The sequence below is a fragment of the Lissotriton helveticus genome, chromosome 10 (assembly GCF_964261635.1).
Source record: "Lissotriton helveticus chromosome 10, aLisHel1.1, whole genome shotgun sequence".
Taxonomy (NCBI): Eukaryota; Metazoa; Chordata; class Amphibia; order Caudata; family Salamandridae; genus Lissotriton; species Lissotriton helveticus.
The window spans coordinates 1,002,893,364-1,002,913,485 of NC_136071.1; the positions used below are offsets into that span (position 1 = coordinate 1,002,893,364).

General features: G+C 45.4%; 1 protein-coding gene across 1 annotated transcript in view; it reads right to left on the bottom strand.

Moving 5' to 3' along the window:
* HDAC9 (histone deacetylase 9) overlaps positions 1-20,122 on the bottom strand; it is a 2,824,806-nt gene that overhangs the window by 1,682,084 nt on the left and 1,122,600 nt on the right. Inside the window, exon 15 of the mRNA XM_078663676.1 lies at positions 2,836-2,956. Coding sequence (XP_078519802.1) covers positions 2,836-2,956 — 121 coding nt within the window. The remainder of the gene's footprint in view (positions 1-2,835; positions 2,957-20,122) is intronic.

A 20,122-nucleotide genomic window follows, 5' to 3' on the forward strand; every position in this document is an offset into this window, starting at 1 on the left:
GTTTATGCTAACGGTCAAATCTCCCCCTACTTTGACCTCGGCAGAGGAGTTCGCCAAGGCTGCCCCCTTTCACCTTTCCTTTTCAATCTCGCTTTAGAACCTTTCTTGTCCAAGCTGCGCCAGAACCCCGACATTCAAGGCTTTCAGACCGCGGAGTCCTCCCTTAAACTTGCTGCCTACGCCGATGATATTTTACTCTTCATCTCGAATCCCACTGTATCCATCCCTGCTTTCTTAGAGGAAGTACGGAATTATTCCTCAATCTCTGGTTATAGGCTCAATAATGATAAGTGTGAGATCCTTCCCCTGACAAAATTCACCTTTAAACCTGACTTCAGCGCCTCCAATTTGCCTGGAGCCCTTCCCACATTAAGTATTTAGGATTGCACATCACCCCTTCCATCCCTGACACCGTCTCCCTTTGCCTAACTAAATGTATTCAGAAAATATACAACCTCACAGCCAGATGGCATCCTCTTTACCTGTCTTGGTGGGGTCGTTTGGACACCATTAAGATGATGTTATCCCCCATTGTTTTATACACAATCTCATATATCCCCGTCTCCATTCCAGCCAAATGTTTTAAGAAAATTAACTCAGTCTTATCCTCCTTTTTATGGCATAACAAAAAACCCAGAATGTCCCTTGCCAGGCTCATTCGCCCCACTTCTGAAGGAGGAGTTAATTTTTCGGACTTCCCGGCTTACCAAAAGGTTTTTTTGTTACGTCAAGCTTCCTTTTGGTTACAAGATCCTGCTTCCCCCTGCCCTCTGTGGACCAAGGTTGAACGCCTCTTCCTATCCCCTTTCTCCTTCGCTGAATATATCTCTTTTTCAAGCAAACCCTCCTTGATTCCTACTCTCATTCATAAATTTACTGTCAAACTCCTCTTATCCTCTAATCCCCCCCCCCTGCGAATGTTGCCGATTTTCTCTTATCCACTATTTGGCATAACAAATACCTTTTAATCCGTGGTAAACCCTTTTACTGGAAATCTTGGAGATCCAAGGAATTGCTCTGGATTTTGCAGCTCTTCTCACACTCCACCTTTATGCCTTTTCACACCCTATGTTCCACCTTTGATTTGCCCTTGTCCTTTGCTCCCAAATATCTTCTCCTCAAAGCAGCGGCCACGGAGGTTTACACAAGACTCTTGCAGGCACCATCTTCCCCTATTTCACTTGACCTTACTCTCCAACTTCATTCTATCCTGCTAGTTCTTTCCAAAGCTTCTGTTCTTTACAGGCACCTTCATGCACATTCACTCACCAGGCCCAAGTCCAGGGTGGAGGAGCAATGGGAAAATGAACTTTCTACATCATGGCCAGTATCCTTATGGGACAAAATTTGGACAAAGGTTCGTAAAACCTCTAGAGCGGCGTCCTTGACGCAATCCATGTTTTTCATTTATAACCGATTGCTTCAAACTCCTTCTGCCCTCAACAAGCGATTCCCTGCCACCCCAGATGTATGTTGGTCCTGCTCCTTACCCAATGCTACCCTGTTTCATATGTTGTTCCTCTGCAAGCATGTACATACCTTTTGGCTACAGGTCTGGGCTCAAATTAATGTTATTTTTCATACCTGTATTCCCTTCTCTCCCACCCATCTCTTTTTGGGGAGTCTTTCTCCTTGTTGGGACGAGACTGATCTCTATGTTCGTATTGTTGATCTACTACTGGCTGTAGCGTTTCAACAAATTACTATTAATTGGAAGTCTTCCTCTACCATTACTTTCAAAGCATGGTGGTATAATGTTTTGTCATAATCACAGGCTTGATACTGCTTTTGTTTTTCCTGCCCAGATGGCAGGCTAACGTGCTGACTTATGGCTTCCTGTTACGATGTATTTGGATAATTGTACAACTCGTTCCTTTTGCCCGCGACCTGCTCAGCAGGAGGTCTCCAAACCCCCTTGATGCCCTTTTCATTCCCTTTCTTTTTTAACATTATTACCTACATAACCTCGTTTGCATTTACTCTTGGTGTATAATCATTGTACCTTTTCTTTTTACTTTTTAGTGCCCATGATAAGTTTGTTGTCGTTTCTTCAATTATAAAATATATTCTGATTTTTCTTCCTAAGCTTACCCTTCCCTCCCTGTTTCCCCCACAATTATTTTACTGTATTATGTATTCATACCTTATATTATGACTAATAAACTTTTATTGAACTTAAAAAAAAGTATTGTCTTTATGGATAAGAAGAATGTGTTATGTGTTTTTCTCATTCAATAATAATCTTCCCAAATGTCTCATATTCTGTAACTTACTAGATACATTTTCAGTAGACACACGTTGAGTTTACTTTCCAGTACTCGTTTAGTTTGTGACTTTGAAATCAGATATACAAAACTGCTAGAGCCATAATTCCCCATTTGGTAAATAAAATTAGAAACCTTTCAAAATGGGGTAATTCACCGTTAAACCTTGCCAAGCTGGGCTGAGTTTAAAAGGAGGAACATAAACAACATGGCGTCGGTGTTCGTGTAGCTGGCATTTCAACGTCAAAAGATTTACATTTTCAAAACAATAGTGCAAAAGTGTATTCTTTTCTAAATCGTCTGTGCTGTGTTACTGAGGTCAACAAGCACCTGCTCACAAAGTTTGAAACATTTAAAGCACAAGTAAATAGGATCTGCTAATTCGTTTTATATGCGGTGCATGCGGCCAAGCTGTACTTGGGTGCACTGTAATTTTATTCCACAGAGCTTTGCCTTTGGAAAATGTGACTTTTTGTCACACTGCTTGCCAAATGCCTTCGGCTGACACGAGCTATGAGTAATGACAAGGCTGGAATTCGCGCTTCATAGCGGGGCCGGGGCCCCTACAGACCTAGGAGTTTCCTGGGGTCCAACTTCTGCCTGTTCGCCGGGCTGGTGCCGTAAAGCAGTGAGTGATGCTCCGCGTGGACCAGCTGAATCTCCTCCAGGCTGGCCTTCCGACCTCGAACTCGCTGAAAGAAAACACCAGAGGCCTGTAGTATTCCACTGGCAATATTTCATAGACAGTAAAAGCCGAAATAACATTTAGCATGATTAATAGGGGGGTCGTGATTTCATCATGCAGGAATGTGGCTTTGATTTGTTTATCACAGTGACACAATTATATTTTTTAAATGACATGCATGGTTTATCACAAGTGCCCTCTTGGTGATTGTTCCACACTTTTTATTTTTCACTTAATCAAAAAGAAAAATGAGTTAACTTTTGCTTGCAGTCCCAATCTAAACATCTAAAAACGACAACTCCCTCTGATAACACTCATTGCAGTGTAATGTGAAAGTCAGGATGTTTTTTAGTGGATGAGGGCCACCATGTAATAAGAAGTTCGGCTATCTGCAAAGAATTTTATTACATTACCACTGAGGTTAAAAAGAGCTTTGTGCACAGGCACAGTGCATCGATGTCAACTGAAATTACATCACACCTCGGAATAGTGCTATGCAGACATGCTCAAATACCTCTCCCAAGTAAATAAATGTTCAAAGCTGCGACAAGCGCAAACAAGAAACCGCATGTACATTTTTGCTCATTATATTCCTATTTTGAGTGAAGTGGTCAGGAAAAAAAGTGCTTTTATAATTATTGCGTGAAAGAGTCTTGAGAGGAATAGGTGGTTATGGATAAATCCATGTTTTGCATGTGTATAATAGAAGTATTGTGCCATTTAAGTCCCTGGTCTTGCAAGAGAGCACAGTAGAGAGTGTGTGCCGCAGGTGTTCTTAGTCTGGCAAGACTACGCAGTAGAGGATAGCTTGACTATATGTCCCTGGTCCTTTAATGGTGCGCAGTAGAGGGTGTGTGCCGCAGGTGTTCTTAGTCTGGCAAGACTACGCAGTAGAGGATAGCTTGACTCTATGTCCCTGGTCCTGTAAGAGTGTGTAGTAGAGGGTGTGTACCGCAGGTGTTCTTTGTCTGGCAAGACTACGCAGTAGAGGATAGGTTGACTATATGTCCCTGGTCCTGTAAGAGTGTGCAATAGAGGGTGTGTGCCGCAGGTGTTCTTAGTCTGGCAAGACTACGCAGTAGAGGATAGCTTGACTCTATGTCCCTGGTCCTGTAAGAGTGTGCAGTAGAGGGTGTGTGCCGCAGGTGTTCTTAGTCTGGCAAGACTACGCAGTAGAGGATAGCTTGACTATATGTCCCTGGTCCTGTAAGAGTGTGCAGTAGAGGGTGTGTACCGCAGGTGTTCTTTGTCTGGCAAGACTACGCAGTAGAGGATAGGTTGACTATATGTCCCTGGTCCTGTAAGAGTGTGCAATAGAGGGTGTGTGCCGCAGGTGTTCTTAGTCTGGCAAGACTACGCATTAGAGGATAGGTTGACTATATGTCCCTAGCCCTTTAAGAGTGCGCAGTAGAGGGTGCGTGTGTAGTATATTTCCCTGGTCCTGTAAGAGTGTGAAGTAGAGGGTGTGTGCCGCAGGTGTTCTTAGTGTGGCAAGACTACGCAATAGAGGATAGGTTGACTGTATGTCGCTGGTTCTGTAAGAGTGTGCAGTAGAGGGGGTGTGCCGCAGGTATTCTTAGTCTGGCAAGACTACGCAGTAGAGGATAGGATGACTATATGTTATTTTATTTATTTATTATTTTATTTATGCGTTTTTATATAGTGCGGACTTTACCCGAAGGTGTCAGAGCGCTTCACAATAGGAACAGAACTGATACATGAGAACATTACAAGTGAGCAAAATACAAAAGCAAACGTTACATTAAATGAAGCAAAAATGACAATCGTGAGCCAACAAAATACAAGAGGTAGCAAACGGTGCATTACAAAAGGGACAATCATGAGCCAACAAAATACAAGAGGTAGCAAACGGTGCTTTACAGGAGGAAAAAGTGACGTTTGCAGGTTACAAAAGCGTACAAAATAAACATAGAGTTATAATACTGTAATATATGGAGGACACTCAAGCACAAGAACAAACGTTATGTAGGCACTGGTGGCACTTGTGCAGGAATCGAAAACAAACAAATGTAAGAGGTAGAAAACAGTGTGTTACAAGAGAAAGTGACGGGTGCATGTTACACACGAGTCCCAAACACAGGTAGAAGGATAATACTGCAATAAATGGCAGACTCTCAAACCACAATAACACACTAGGAAGACACTCCCATAGTCATGCAAAGTAGATTTTTCAATAATTGAAGGGCTTCCTTAAGATAATAGAGAGGGCATGGATTACATTTGGAAGTGTCTTTAAAGGAGGAGTACTTTGAGGTCAGTTTTGAAGGCCTGGGAGGAGGTGGTGGTCCGGAGCTGAGGCGGAAGTGAGTTCCAGATTCTCACTGCGCTGCCTGAAAAGGATTGGGCCATCGATCTTTCCTTCTCGAAAATGGGAGGTTCCAGCAGTAGATTTTCCGCATTTCGTGATGGTCTAGAGCCTCCAGAGAGTTTCAGTTTATTCGCATATATTTATTCATATATTTATTTAAATATATATATTTATTCATTAGTATATGTCCCTGGTCCTGTAAGAGTGTGCAGTATAGGGGGGTGTGCCGCAGGTGTTCTTAGTCTGGCAAGACTACGCAGTAGAGGATAGGTTGACTATATGTCCCTGGCCCTTTAAGAGTGCGCAGTAGAGGGTGCGTGTGCAGTATATTTCCCTGGTCTTGTAAAAGTATGCAGTAGAGGGTTAGTCTAGTGCTGTCCCTAGTTTTCCAAGAGTATGCAGTAGAGGATGAGTGTATAAAATCTGACCTTGGTCCTGCCAGAGTGCGCATCAGGGGGTTTGTTGACTATAGCTCTCTGGCCCTGTTGTAGCACGCAGTTAAGGGTTAGTATATTGCTTGTCCCCAGTCATGCAAGAGTGTGTAGTAGAGGGTGAGTATGTAGTGTAATTTCCTGGTCCTGCCAAAGCCCAATATGGGCAAGTGTGCATTAAAGTGAAAGTGCATGATTTGTGTCCCTAATCCTGTGACTGAAGGGCTGGCAGTAGAGGGTATGTGTAGAACACAAGCTTGGTCCTGCAAGAGAGTGAAGTAAAAAGTATGCGGATTGTATGTGTGTCACTGGAGTGAAAATATTGCTCCCAGGGTATTGCGCTGATAGAGGTTTTGTTTGAATGGGTTCTATGTGACCTGTATATGGGTGTGCTTTTGGTTTCGTATGGATGTGGTTGGTTGTGAATACTGTGTGAATAATTTATAAGGCTAATCGAAGCTAGAGTCTCTTACAATTCTGTTTTTATTTTTATTAGTTCTGTTTGTAATTTATTATTTTCTATGGGAAGGAGATGTGTTATAATCTGCTGTGGTTGTAATGCATTCTATGCACAGCTTCCCTGTTTCCCTGCTGTGCTCAGCGAGTGTATGATGTCCTAGAATGTTGGTGAGTGACTGGAGGGTGGACAGAGAGAGTGGGCTGAACAGAGAGGATGCTGCTCCTGGCGGGGTGTTCGATTAAGTAACTTGTAACCGGTTCAATTAACCTATAATCTGGTATTCTACATGAACTGGCTTACTTACCAAGAAGGAATCTTCAATTACAACAATATTCCTGGCAGGTACTTGGAAACCCTGTGCCTCCACTTTTCAGGAGCTACTTTGCATGCTTACTTTTTACTTGAAGGTGGGTGCACTGGCTATAGCGAACATCATATGTGGAGCACAATCATTGTGCCTCGAAAAACACTGAGTGGCGTTGCTACACACTTTGCTACCTGTGGCTGTTCCTGTCTTTGCCACCCTCCCTTTGCCGCCCCGTCTTTCCTGCGGCTCCATGGAAGAGATGGGGTTAGGCCACCGCCCCCAAAAATCGTGCCTCTCAGGGCTTGCTACACCACCGAAAACACTGCGTGCCCATATGCCCATGTCTATAATAGCACATGGACACACGGATAACAACGTATCATGTACAGCTAGTTGTGGTATGAGTTTGCATAACCTTTTGATATGACTAAAATGTTTCTAACTTTCTCCAAATACTCTGTTTCACCACAAATATTTTTTAAAAAGTCATATATATGAACCAGCAACCTTTGTACTAGGAATATGTATTGCCAATTAATACAGAACGTTTCGAGTTTTAAAATTACATTGGCTTTTAAACACTTTCAGGTACAACTGGGAAAGAGGAAAGTATATATCAAAGAAACACTTAGACATAATATGACCATTTTATGACAGTTTCCTAAGAAGAACAGTAGAAAACGTGGAAAGAACAGATTGCATTTGACCACATCCTATTTTCTCACATTCTGCCCCAAAAAAGTGTGTTTCCTTTCAGTGCCCTATGATACCTGTTTTCAGTGTTGGTAGCTCATGCTGCTTTTGTTGTATGTTTTTGTTTTGTTCATTTTGTTCATTTGCATGAAAAAACAACCCTGAAATTGAAAGTTAGATCCACTAGACACAATATTGAATTAATACAGAAAAGCTCCTACCAAGTGAAACGTGTTTGCCAATATTTTTTTTTCAGTTGCATAGTAGATGCATACTGTGCACCATAGAGTTGCAAATTTGTTCAAATCATCATCGTTCATACATCATACACTGTGCACATGAGGACATCTTCGACCCCGAGTAGCAACAACATTTGTGAAATGCCACAGACAACCCACTACAACCCGGATACTCGTCACTGCAAAAGTAACCCTTCGCAGAAAAAGAATTCAAAGAAAAAGGACAGAGAAACCCTTATTCCCTACTAGCGATGGTGCATTCTGTTCCACTCATGTTGTTACAGCAACTCATCTGTGTCATTCTCCCCAATCCAGCTGCAGTTCAATTGTCCCTGGAGCTATAGTCTTTTCCCCGCTCCACCACGACCGTCATCAGTCGGTTTTGGACTGAACATTCCTCCCACTGCAATGTGGTCTATCAGTATTAGCATGGCTATGAACAGCCATGGTGCATTTGAGCGCCATTAAAATGTATCATCCAATCCGATCTACCTTGGACTGGTTCAGAAATTATCTAATGGATCGGACGACCACAGTACGAGTTGGCGCCCTGGCCTCATGCAGTCGGTCTGTAAGCATAGGAGTTCCTCGGGGTTCCATCCTGAGTCCTATGCTTTTTAACCTGTATGTGACACCTTTGGCCAGGGTTATCAGGTCCTACGATTTTGAAGTTTTGAAGTGTTGTCATATGCTGATGACACACAACTACTGATTACCCTTGGCCCTGACCCATCTGACACTAAGGTTTGTTTTAAAAACTGCATGACCCATATCAACAATTGGATGTGTACCAATCACCTACAACTAAACTGTAGTAAAACAGAGGTCATCTTCTTTGGTAAGGCAGAGGAACACTGGTCCAGTAACTCGTGGCCACAGAAGTTGGGCGCGTGTCCATCACCCAAATCTGTGGTACGAAATCTTGGAGTGATCATAGACAATAAGCTGTCTATGAAAGGCCATATAAATCACATAACCAGCATTTGTTATGGCATTTTGCATAAACTCCGCAACATTTTTCACTGGATTCCTTTCGAATCCAGGAAACCGCTGGTACAGGGACTCATCATGAGCCAGATTGACTATGGTAATGCCCTGTCAGCCTCCATAAATGAGGAGCTCTACTCCAAGCTGCAAGTTTTGAAAAACACAGAGGCTAGCCTGGTGTTAAACCTTCCAGCTAGAGCACCATCAGTGCCCAGTCGGAAGACCCTGCATTGGCTCCCGATCAAAAAGCGCTGCCGCTTTAAAATCCTTTGTCTTGTTCATAGGAGTATGTATGGAACTGGGCCAAGTAATCTGGCTAAGAAACTTGGCTGGTACCAACCAAGCACGGTGCTTAGGTCCATCTCCAAATGTCTTCTTACCCCTCACAGAATCCGCACTGCCAGAAGCAGAGGTGGATCTTTCTCCTTTCTAGCATCTGCATTCTGGAACAAACTGCCATCTCATCTCCTCTCCATCACAGACCATAAGCTTTTCCGCAGTAAACTAAAAACCTGGTTGTTCGACCATCCATACCTAGCTAATCCGACTGTAAGTCTCCATGGAGACTTTTACTAGCGCCATGAGACCCTACGGTGATATTTGCTCTTAACAAGTTCCTATGACTTGACTTGACTTGCCTGTAGCGCCAGCAATAACGTGTCCCATGCTATAACAGGTGTCTCCTTGCCTAAGTGTTTGTGGATGCGTGTCACAACAAGTATTTCTTCAGTGCACCACTATATCAGGTCCTGGAATTACCTTGAGACCGGGAGTCGAGGTTAGGACGTCTTCCTTTGCATCGCTATGTTTCGATTTCCCACGATTAGAGCCAGGTCAATTAACCTAGTGGTGTGTTTGACCTTTGTGAGTCTCAGGCATTTCCCCACCAAGCACTCTGTCATTTTCGTAGACAAGTGTTGGCCCTTCAGGTATGTTAAAAGGTTCAACAGGGTTTTTCAATAACTCTGTATGTGTGGGCAATTCCAGACTATATGGAAGAAGTCTTTCTCCACTGTGTGGCATCTAGGACACTCCGTGCGGAGCCCTGGGTAAACTCTGGCCAGTCGGTCTGGGGACAGATATGAACAGTGTAAATAGTTGAGTTGGGTGCATTTGAAGTGGGGGTTTCTTTTCAGCCCCTTAGTGTATTCCAATATTATAACCTATTCCTTGTCAGAAATGTCCCTTTCTATTTTTTGTTCCCTTTTAGTTTTCCATGCAGTGGTGGGGACATTATATTACGTCCTGTGCAGGCAGGTTACCGCATTTCTACCGACCTCCTGTGTTTGCAGCGTGAACAGAGCTTCTGCACTGTTGGGCTCATGTGTACCCATTCCCCACGTATCACTGTTCTCCATTCTCAATGACCACAAAAAAGTCAGGAACTGGCCCCTGTGTAGCCCGTAGTCTTCTGAGGAGCATAAAAAGCGAGGAGCTCACCCTCGTGATATAGATCCCCATAGTAGTGATCCAGCCTGGCTCCACGTCTGTGTGGCGTGTCTGTCTGCCAATTTTGCCATAGCAGGTGCCACCCACAATGCAGTTCGGAAGAGTAGGGGATTCCCATGCTCCTCTTCCTGAAGTGTGTGTCCCAAATTGCTTTTGTTATTCGGAGCACCCTGGTATTGAGGTCTTTGGCCTGGTTGTCTGATACAAGGTTCTCAGAAGGTCCCCAATGTTTAGTAGACACAGTACATCCTGTCTTTGTGGGTCTGTGTCCACCACTATCCAAAGTAACTAACTAACTAACTGAGCGTCTACATAGTATATTTCCATATTGGGGATGTCTATAGGATTCATAGCCTTTATAATTGAGAGTTTGCATCTTTGGGCACCCCAAATTAATTCAGAGTAGAGGGATCTAAGGTTGTTTGAGAAGGCTTCCTGTAGGTTAAGGGGGAGGATCATGAAGAAGTATAACAATCAAGGGAGAGCAATCATCTTCAAAATGGTCACTCTCCCTAAGGGGGACAATGGGAGGCGCAGCAGAAGAGGAGCGCTCCTCTGATATTGGATTATCAACAGCAGTGTGCCTCCCAGACCATGGATTTAAGTTTTATTTGGGAATAAGAATCTATACAAGTTCTCCTATTTAGGATCACGTAATGAACTTTTTGTCTTGTATACATTTTTAAGTAATAAGTAGTGCCCCAAACTTGTTTCTAAAAACAATTTTTTCAACACAAAACTCTTTTTAGGTGAATAAAGCAATGCCCGAGAAACAGAGACTTAGAAGCAGCACGAATGGATGGAGAAGGTGAAGAGAAGCTTGGCATCCGTCTCCCCCACAGATTGAATCAAATTTACAGAAGCCGTTTGACTAGGCGCACAGCCAACAGCACCTGTCCATGTAAAGAAAAGACCACACCTTAAGGATCCAAACCCCACTGAAGCAAGAAAACCTGTCCCACAAGTACGTTTGCCCTGAAGAAGACCTTCCACATAACTACAACCCAGGTCCACTCAGGAAGGTCGAAATGCGTCGGCGAATCCTACACTGATGCCAAGAGCTAGCATTTCCTGCTTATGTTAGTGCACAGGTGGCACTACGAGGAAAAACGTCATTCAGGAGATTATACCAGCTTAATAACAAAGGTCTGACCTCCCAAGGGCCACAGTACAGTGTTATTATGTAAATTAGAGGGAGGACCTAAGGGAAGTAGAAGGACACCAGTGAAAACACTTGGGGCCACATGCATCATTGCAAATACCATTAGCAAAGAGGCAGATTTGCAGTATCTGTACTTTTGTGACCAGTATTTTTGCATTTGAAATGCATCATACCAAATGCAAAAATCGCAATTTAAGTAATCGCTAAATTTGCGATTACTTAAAGCAATGCAGTGAGTAAGCACTCCCAAGCCTTAGGTGACACGGTAGCACTCAATTTCCAGGATAAAGTGGAACAAATCTATTCCAATTTCAAGGTATCTTCCTCCTCTGCTGCTAGGGTGGTTTGATCCGAGTCCAACTCCATCCTACCCTCCTTCTCTGATTTCTCTCCGGATCCGGATGTACGTTGTTACAACGCATGCGTTTACTATGCATGCCTTTACAACGCAGGTTTTTCAACGCAAGTCGTTACAACGGGCAAATTGGACTACCGTAATGCACTATATCTAGGCCTTCAGAAAAAACACATGATTAAACTTCAGCGAGCACAAAACGCTGCCTCCAGATTACTGCTAGACATTCCCAAATTTCAATCTATCTCCGAAGGTTTAGAAAAACTCCACTGACTTCCTATCAAGAAAAGGATAGACTTCAAGGCCCTATGCTTAGCAAATAAAGCTGTACACAGAAATGGACCAACTTTCCTGAAACAACACCTCACCTGGTACCATCCATCAAGGCAACTACGCTCAGCGCAGAGCAAACTCCTCCAGACACCTAAATTTAAGAAAGTCAGCTGGGGAGGAAGAAGCTTTGTACTGGGCACTGTGAGGTTATGGAACTTGCTCCCGCTAAATATCAAAAGCTGCCCAACACTGTTGGTTTCAGAAAACTATTAAAGACATGGCTGTTTTCAAACTAATGAACTACTTCTGGCTTCCTCCTCTGCAAAGCGCCTAGACGCTCCAGGGCAATCGTGCACTATATAAATCTCACAGTCAAATCACTGAAGTTGTCGCAGAGGGCCTTGATTTTCCAGTGGAAATAGGCGCTAAGCTTGTTGCAGAGGTCCTGGGATGGTGTGATGTCTGTGGCTTCACTGGGGGGTTTGGTGAACTGCTCTATGAGTTATTTTGCTTTACTGGCGCTGGTGTGGATTTTGTTATTGATAAATGCCCTCTTAGTGTCTCTTATGTGCTGGTGGTATTCAGTCAAGGCGTTCCCGTAGGTGTTCTGGTCTTCAGTGGTTTTCCTGTTCCTCCAGAGTTTCTTGAGGCGTCTGCAGGAGTGCCTGGCTTTTTGGAGGTCGGTGGTGAACCGGGCGGCCTTCAGGGGGTGTTGTCTGACGGGGTGGCGGAGGGGTGCGAGCTTGTCTGCGCAGCTGGTGATCCAGGGGTGTAGTTCTTTGGCAGCAGAGTTGGTGTTGGTCATGGCAAAGGGGGTTCGTGGAAGAGGGTGGTGTTGAGGTGTTTCTCTGTGACCTTGGTCCAGTTCCTTCGTGGCGAGTGCGGGGAAGCTTGGGTGTGGTGTTGAAGGTGAAGTGTAAATAGTGGTGATCTGTCCAGGGGGGCTGCATGGTGTGGCTGAAGTGGATGTTTGTCCCTCCTGCAAAGATGGGGTTGTGGATTTATCTGGCTCTGTGGGTGGGGGTGGTGACATGCTGCTTTAGTCTGAGGTTGGCGAGGTTGTCCAGGAGGGTGGTGGAGTCAGGACACTGCTTTTGTTGAGGTGGAAGTTCAGGTCTCCGATGAGAATGTAGTCCATAGAGGCGATGGCGTGGAGGGCGACGAGGTCACCAATGGTGGTGGTAGAAGAGGCGCGAGACCCAGAGGGTCTGTAGGTAAGAGTCCTGCACAGCATGGTTCTGGGGCTGGTCTGGATCTAGAAGTGGAGGTGCTCTGTGTTGGAGAGGGGTTTGCTCGTGCTGGAAGTGGATAGTCGCCGGGAGCTCTTGTGCGTGATGATGAGTCCTCCTCCTGGGCGGTGAGGGTGGTCCTTTTTCTGGATCTTGTATCCGTCAAGGATGGCAGTGGCGATATCGGGGTGGAGGTGGCATTGGTCCATGTTTCCATGAAGAAGGCGACGTCTGGCTAGAGGGTGTCGAGCAGGTCTCAGATCTCGATGGCATGTCTGTGTAGGGATGCATGTTAAGAAGGATGCACATCAGGGCTTCAGTGGTACGGGCATCCGGCATGGGTTCGGTGGCCGTGAGGGGCTGTCGATGGTGAAGGATTGTTGGCACTGTTGGCAGGAGAATTGGCCATTGGTGGTGTTCGGCGTCACTCGCTGGCAGCTGTCGTTCCTTCCGGGGTTGAGTGCGATGAGCTCAGCAGAGTTGTAGCAGTGTGAGGTTTCCTGGCGCAGGCCGTGTTCGGGTCGCGGACGGGCACAGACGGGCTTGCCTTTGGCATACCAGCGACACGGCCCCACATCAGCCATCATTAAGTAGGTGATGGGGAGGGCAGCGCTGGAACCGGCAGCGGGGAGGGGCCACGGGGCCAGCAGCGGCAGGAAGGGCACGGAGGGCAAGGGGCATGGAGACAGAGATGGCTAAGTAACACAGAGGACACAGGTACAATTACTGTCACAATAAAAGGCAGAAAGAAGATAGCAAAATGGCACAGAAAGACAGGAGAATGGCACAAAGACAGACACGGGCACAGAGACAGAAGGACAGAGTAATGTCACAAGGCCTGACACGGGCACAAAGACAGAAAAACAGAAGAATAGCACAAAGACAGACATGGGCCCAGAGACAGAAAAACAGAAAAATAGCACCTAGACAGACACAGACAACAGCAGCCAATAGAAGAGCAAGGCTCTCCCACTGGACCATCAGGGATGAGGCGCAGGCAGGAGCCGGCGGGTGAAGGAGGGCGTCAAACACCTACCTGAGTGAGCAGATCACAGTGCCCGGAACTATGGCACTTAAAAGCGGAGCTGCAGGGGGGAGAGCAGGTCACTGACCAGGAGGTCAGAGGTCTTGCTCTCAAGATCAGATGGATCAGATAGAGATCAGATACCTACTATATTCAATCTGACTAAGTCTGACTCCCCCATGACACTTGTCCTTCTTTGGTTCTCAAACACGTCCCTAAAATCATAGCCATCAGTCTCTCATCCATCTTCAATGTTTCCCTTCCATATTGAAAAGGCCTCTGTATTACCTCTTCTAAAGAAACACAACCTGAACACGGCAGATCCCAGGAGCTAAGATAGTGGAGAAGGTGATAAACACTCAGCTAGCCAACTATCCATAAGACAATCATCTTTTGGATGATACTCAATTTGGCACAGGTCAGGGCATAGTACAGAAACAGATGTGATCAAAAGCCACTGAGGAAATCAGGGCAGTACTAGATAACGGGGGAGCAGCAGCACTTAACCGTCTTGATTTGTTGGCAGCATTCGATACTGTTGACCACAAGCTGCTTATCAGCCACTTGAGTTCCTTAGGAATTAATGGGTAAAGCTCTAACATTAATCTTATCATTCCTTTCAGGAAGACAACAATTAGTGGCCTTGGGCCTATATGAATTCCGCCCCCCCCCCTTCACACTTCCATGCGGGGTACCACAGGGTTAATCTACCAGCCCTACACTATTTAATTTATACGTTACAGAACTGGCTAATCTAATCATATCTTTCAGCCTGTCACTGACGTCCTACGCTGACGACACTCAAAGTGCCTTGTCAGCCTTCAAAAATGGTACCAAACCACTGCTCAATTCCATGACTGTATGCTGGCTGTATGCTCCTGGATGAGTATGTGTGAGAGGCTGTCTCAGTATATGATGTACACATCTGTAAGTGGACACCTTGCACTGATCCAGGCCACCCTTACAGTGATTTTAGTGGTCTTAGACAACCTTAGAAATCATTTTAAGTGGTAGCTCTGGAGAACAGCCTTCAGGCGTAGTCCAGAAGGAGTGTAAGGCAGCTTGTTTTACCAGAACACAATCTTATATTTATAGATTTAGTGAAATAGAACCACACAGTGTATTTATAAAAATATGTATTTATTATAAGACACTCACTAACACATACAGATATCTCTTAGCAGGAGATATACACAAGACACACAATACTTTTCAATAGAAACAGGTAAGTAGCATAGAATACACAGTGGTCCCCAGGGGGACACCAAACCATATACTTAAACAGTGGTATGCGAACCACAACGCGAGTCAAGACATTAGTCAGATGACATAAAAGTGGCAGGGACCCAATGTGAGTATCTAGGAGCCCCATGGAGGTCATGTGCAGTGTAGAAACACAACTGCCTTCTCCGTACAAATCAATGAGTAAGTCGGGGTTGCAATTGTAAAGAGAGAGGAAATTCCCAGTAGACCCTGAAGAAACCCCATGGAAGACAAGAGGTTTGAGAGCCACCCCACCTGGGATACCTTAGGAACCAGGATACCTGCACCAGGGAATCTGGGTGCATAGGTGAGAAGTAGCATCGGAAACCGTCATCGAACTCAATGGGAGACTACAGAAAGATGCTGCTGCTGGAGAAGGTGAAAGTGTCCCTTGGGACCCAAATGTGAATTCAAGATGTGAAGAAACTACAAGGAAACAGAGTCTATGCCACTCAGGAGTGACCAGGAGGTGCGGAAGAAGGACACCCACCGATGTCGGGTGTTTGCAGGAGAGCTGATGGAGACCTTGAAACTGCAGCTGTGTGGACCAGGCGATGCTGTGGAAGACCAGGACCTGTACACAAGCTGTCATTGTAATGTCGAGAGTTGAGAGGTTGTTGTCCGTCCGGAGCACAAACAAGCCTTGGCAACTGCAACCAATGTAAAAGTAGAAGAAGGTGCAATGTTGGGACCAGCAAGGTCCAGGAGACTCACTACAAGCATGGGAGTCAGGACAGGCCCCAAACAATTAGGGTAGCCCAAAAGAGTTCAAATGTGACCCTCGACAGGACCCGCAGGCCGGAGGCACTGGAGTAGCAAGAGGACCTCAAGCAGCTACCAAAGCAGCAGGTCCACGGTGCAAGGAATGCGGTGTGGTTGAACACTCTGGTCACTGGAGATGCTTGAGGTTGGGGGTACTTGGAGCCTAAAGATCTTGGTAGAAGGAAGCCAACAAGCCTTTGCAACTGCAAGTCAAAGCGTAGCACGGGGTTCGGTTCCTGCTGCTCCGACAAGTAATACTGGCCTCAAACTTGGTGAGACGGCAAGGCAGGCCTTGATGGATGCGTAGAAACTCCAACTGTGTTGCTGAACCTGTTGGAGTCCATAGGATCCCTGGATCAGCAGATGGTCAGCTTAGTTTCAGTGTCTGCAGATGAAAAGAAGTGACTCCTTCAGGTCAAGGGAGATTCCTTCAGGTGTCTTGGATGTCCACAGCACCTGGACAGGTTCCTCTATGGAGCACAGGCATGGACGTTGCAGCAGACGAGCGCGTCGAAGAGATCAGGAGCAGCAGGAGTCTTCCATGTTGCAGCTTTGATGCCCAGAGCAAAGTCTAGCAAAGTCCAGAGTGCCCAGACGGTCAAAGTTGAAATGGTGGCTGAATTGTATTGTGTACCACGACGAATCTAGGGACCCACCCTCAGGTAAGCCCTTAAGGAGAGGGGGCCTAACGGCTAGGGCGTCCGATCTCAAATCTGGGGAACTGGGTTCGAGTTTCGGCAATGACGCTGAACTTCCTGTGATTCTGGGCAAATCACTTAATCTCCCCGTGCCTTACAAAAATGAATGTGTCCTCATGTAATGCAACTGGTGCAATGTATAGCGCACTGATACCCGATTCGGGTCAAGTTTACGCTATATAAAACTCTATAAAAAAAAAAGGACCATACGGAAAGGGTTGGGACGATACAGGGGTCACACCCTAAGGAGGGGCTGGACAAGGGGGAGGATACTTCCCTGTCCTTTGTCCAGTTTCGCATCACATCGGAAGCCAATGGCTCCCTGAACTGGTTTGAGCTGGACTATTCACGGAGGGCAACAAATGTGCCCTGCTTATAGACTATGTGGCGCTGGCAAGTGTTCCGATCCTGCCCAAATACACTAAACACTGTCTGAGAGGTGCTCACACCACCTACAGGATGACTTTTGTTCTGCCTTACCCTGCTTAAGCTTGGCTCAGCAGCAGGAGGGCAGAATTGTGCTTCTGGTTGGCAGCAGCCATGTTGTGCTGTCCAGGTCTAGAAGATTGGTACCAGGAGCACTGAGGGCCTAACAGAGGGTCTTTGCACAGCTTGGAATTATACCTCACACAGGGTTTGTTACAGCCAGTTTCGAGATGGTCATTGCGTAATGTCGTGGTGCCCCTCTATATGTGATATGGCTGTCTCACTTACAACCTGGGAGAATAGACTCCGAAGGCTGTAGGGGTGTCCTGCTCATTAAGGGGCACCCTCACACTTAGAACCAAGCACCGTGCCTTCAGGATTAAAAAGGTCTCCTGTAGGGGTGACTTATAGATTTAAGAGCAACGACCTTAGATATGTGGACCCTATATCTTTTGTAAGTGGTGCTAGCGTGCACAGGCTGCCTGTAGAGATAGTTTGAATAGTCTCCCATAGGTGGCACAATACAGTACACAATATGGGGGACCTCTGGTGTACCTATGCCCTGTGTACCTGAGTAGCATATACATGGGACTGATAAGGGTACCCCAGTATTCAATCTGGGATGTACCTAAGTAGATGTCATAACAATTTATGGGAGAAAGCAGAGTGACTGGGATCCTGATTAGCAGGATCCAAGTCAGACTAGTCAGTATTACATCAAGAAAAAAGTGGGGGTAACCATAGTAGCAGATCCCACTTTCCTACAGTATGCACTACCTAAAACTGAACTCAGGAAAGACCGACTTTCTCCCTCCATATGGTCTTCAGCCTGGTGGCCGGACAAACTGAGTCCGCTTCCTATCCCGGTGACCAAGGCTAAAAACCTAGGAGTGATAATTGATGAAAGGGATGACTAAGGAAATTCAGAATATGCATTGGCTTCTGCTAAGAAGTCATATTACATTTAAGGCCTTATCTATCACCTATAAGGCTCTACATATTACAGGCCAACAGTTTTTCAGTCAGTCCTTGAAATAGTACTCCCCTAAAAGACCCCTTCTCTCGGCAGGGACAAATCTCATGCTGCTACCTAGAATCCAAAAGGTGAACTGGGGTGGCAGAAGCTTTGTTTTTCTTGCTCAGTACAGCTAGCGCCAAAACAACTCTGGTACACATACGCTCAATACATTGTTATAACATAACAGGGGCCTGACAGAAGAACTGGCAGTGATTGGTCTGGGTCGCAGTCCAGAATCAAGTTATAGTCACTCCCACACAGCTGGTTCACACCTATGGACTTATGAAGGTGCATCGAGGAAATGTATTTGCCCAGTGTTTGAGACATAAATGCTTGTGAGAGACAATGCCTTCCCATACAGTATGGCGTCCAGTACTATAAATCTAGTTTATGGGTCACTCTATGCGTGTGAGACTGTAATTGGCACCCCTGGTGGGATAAAAAGTAGGACACCTCTAGCATATGCCAAGTATCTTGTACCAAAAATCTGAAGATGAATTCTCAAAGAAAGATACCCCCTTAACATACTTTTTAGGTCCAGGAGCTATGGGGATGAACCAAAAAAAAAATTACATGTACAAAAGCTCCTGTCAGACCTCTATCAATTTATGTAGTGGCCAACACAAGGCTCAAATAGGGCGGTACCCCAGAAATCAGTCTAACAACACTGAAATGTGCAAAAATATATTACTTTTTATTCATCTTTTTCTTTTTTTCTTTTTAATCATTATAGCATATCTTTTGATAAAAGTATCAACATAAACATAGTAAAAATTGCATTCTTTATCAAATGCAAGTGGCATATGCAAATATTATTATTTACAGACAAAATACATGTATAAACACATGAGTTTAATCCTGGTCATTCAGACAACAAAAAACAGGGACCACCGTCAAATGTCCTCACATCAAACACCATCACATCTGATTCCACAATCTCACAAGCAGAACATTCACACCCATCTCAATATTCTCACACAACAAAACAAAATATACAAGAATATATAACAGGGATCCCTTAATATTTCACTGGTATGCACCAATAACAGAGATAGCGGGTTGAGTAAATCACAATTTTCGTCCACTTTGGTGCTGTCTTATGAGGGTTCCCGGCAGTCTGGTCAACGCACGTTTTGAGGGGATTAAATAGCTGCCACCTTCATCAGGACAACTCTTTAGGACTACTTTCAGGTGAGTGAAGTAGGGGCAATCTCATCAATACCCCGTAATAACCTAGATAATCCTCTTATACTTTCACTGGGGCAATGTGGGTGAAAATCATCACATGTAGAGTTACGAGCCCGGTCACACAGACAGGTGCTGCTAATGTCCCGCTAGTGGTAGGTAGTATGTGATTGATTTTGGATGTCTGTGGGCCTTCTCCAGATGATTTAGGCCTGGGATTATCCTCTATGAGAAATGTACGGTCTGAGCCTTCTAATCGCACCTAGTATCCTCCGCTTGAAGATGTGTGCAGACTTGAAACGCCTTAGTGACATCTTGTATCTTGTACTGGTCGAAAATGGCCACTAGATAAATTGATATAGGTCTGACAGGAGCATTTGTACGTGTTATTTTTTCAAGAAGTCTGAAGATGCCATTGTTTGAGCAGTTTGCATATTTCATGGTCAGTCATGTGGTTCTTGGAGGCAGGCGACATGTATTTTGCACCTACCAATAAAGAAGTAGGCTTTATGTTGTTTTGCCAGGGAGCCCTTCCCAGTTGAGATTGTTCCCCCTGCCCACCAGGGCGGGTGCATATAGTCCTGGGCATGCCTATCTCATCTGACCGGGTCAGGGACAGTCTCTGATGTCAAGTGGTTACATTTATGGGTGAGGGCAGAGCGAAAGCCTTTGAGATAAGTGGCCAAGTGTTCTTTATTGGTGCGCCATAAGTGACCAGTACTCTGTCCAGATAGGTTGAGTAGAGCTGCTGCTAGCCTCTAAGTGGTCAAGTACCTCCCTCCCCCACCAATGAGGGGGGATCCAGGGCACCTGAGGTGAGGGTTGTCCTTTGGTGGGGGGGCTTTTGGGCCCTGTGCTTAGCTGTTGCAGGGGTGCCTCCCAT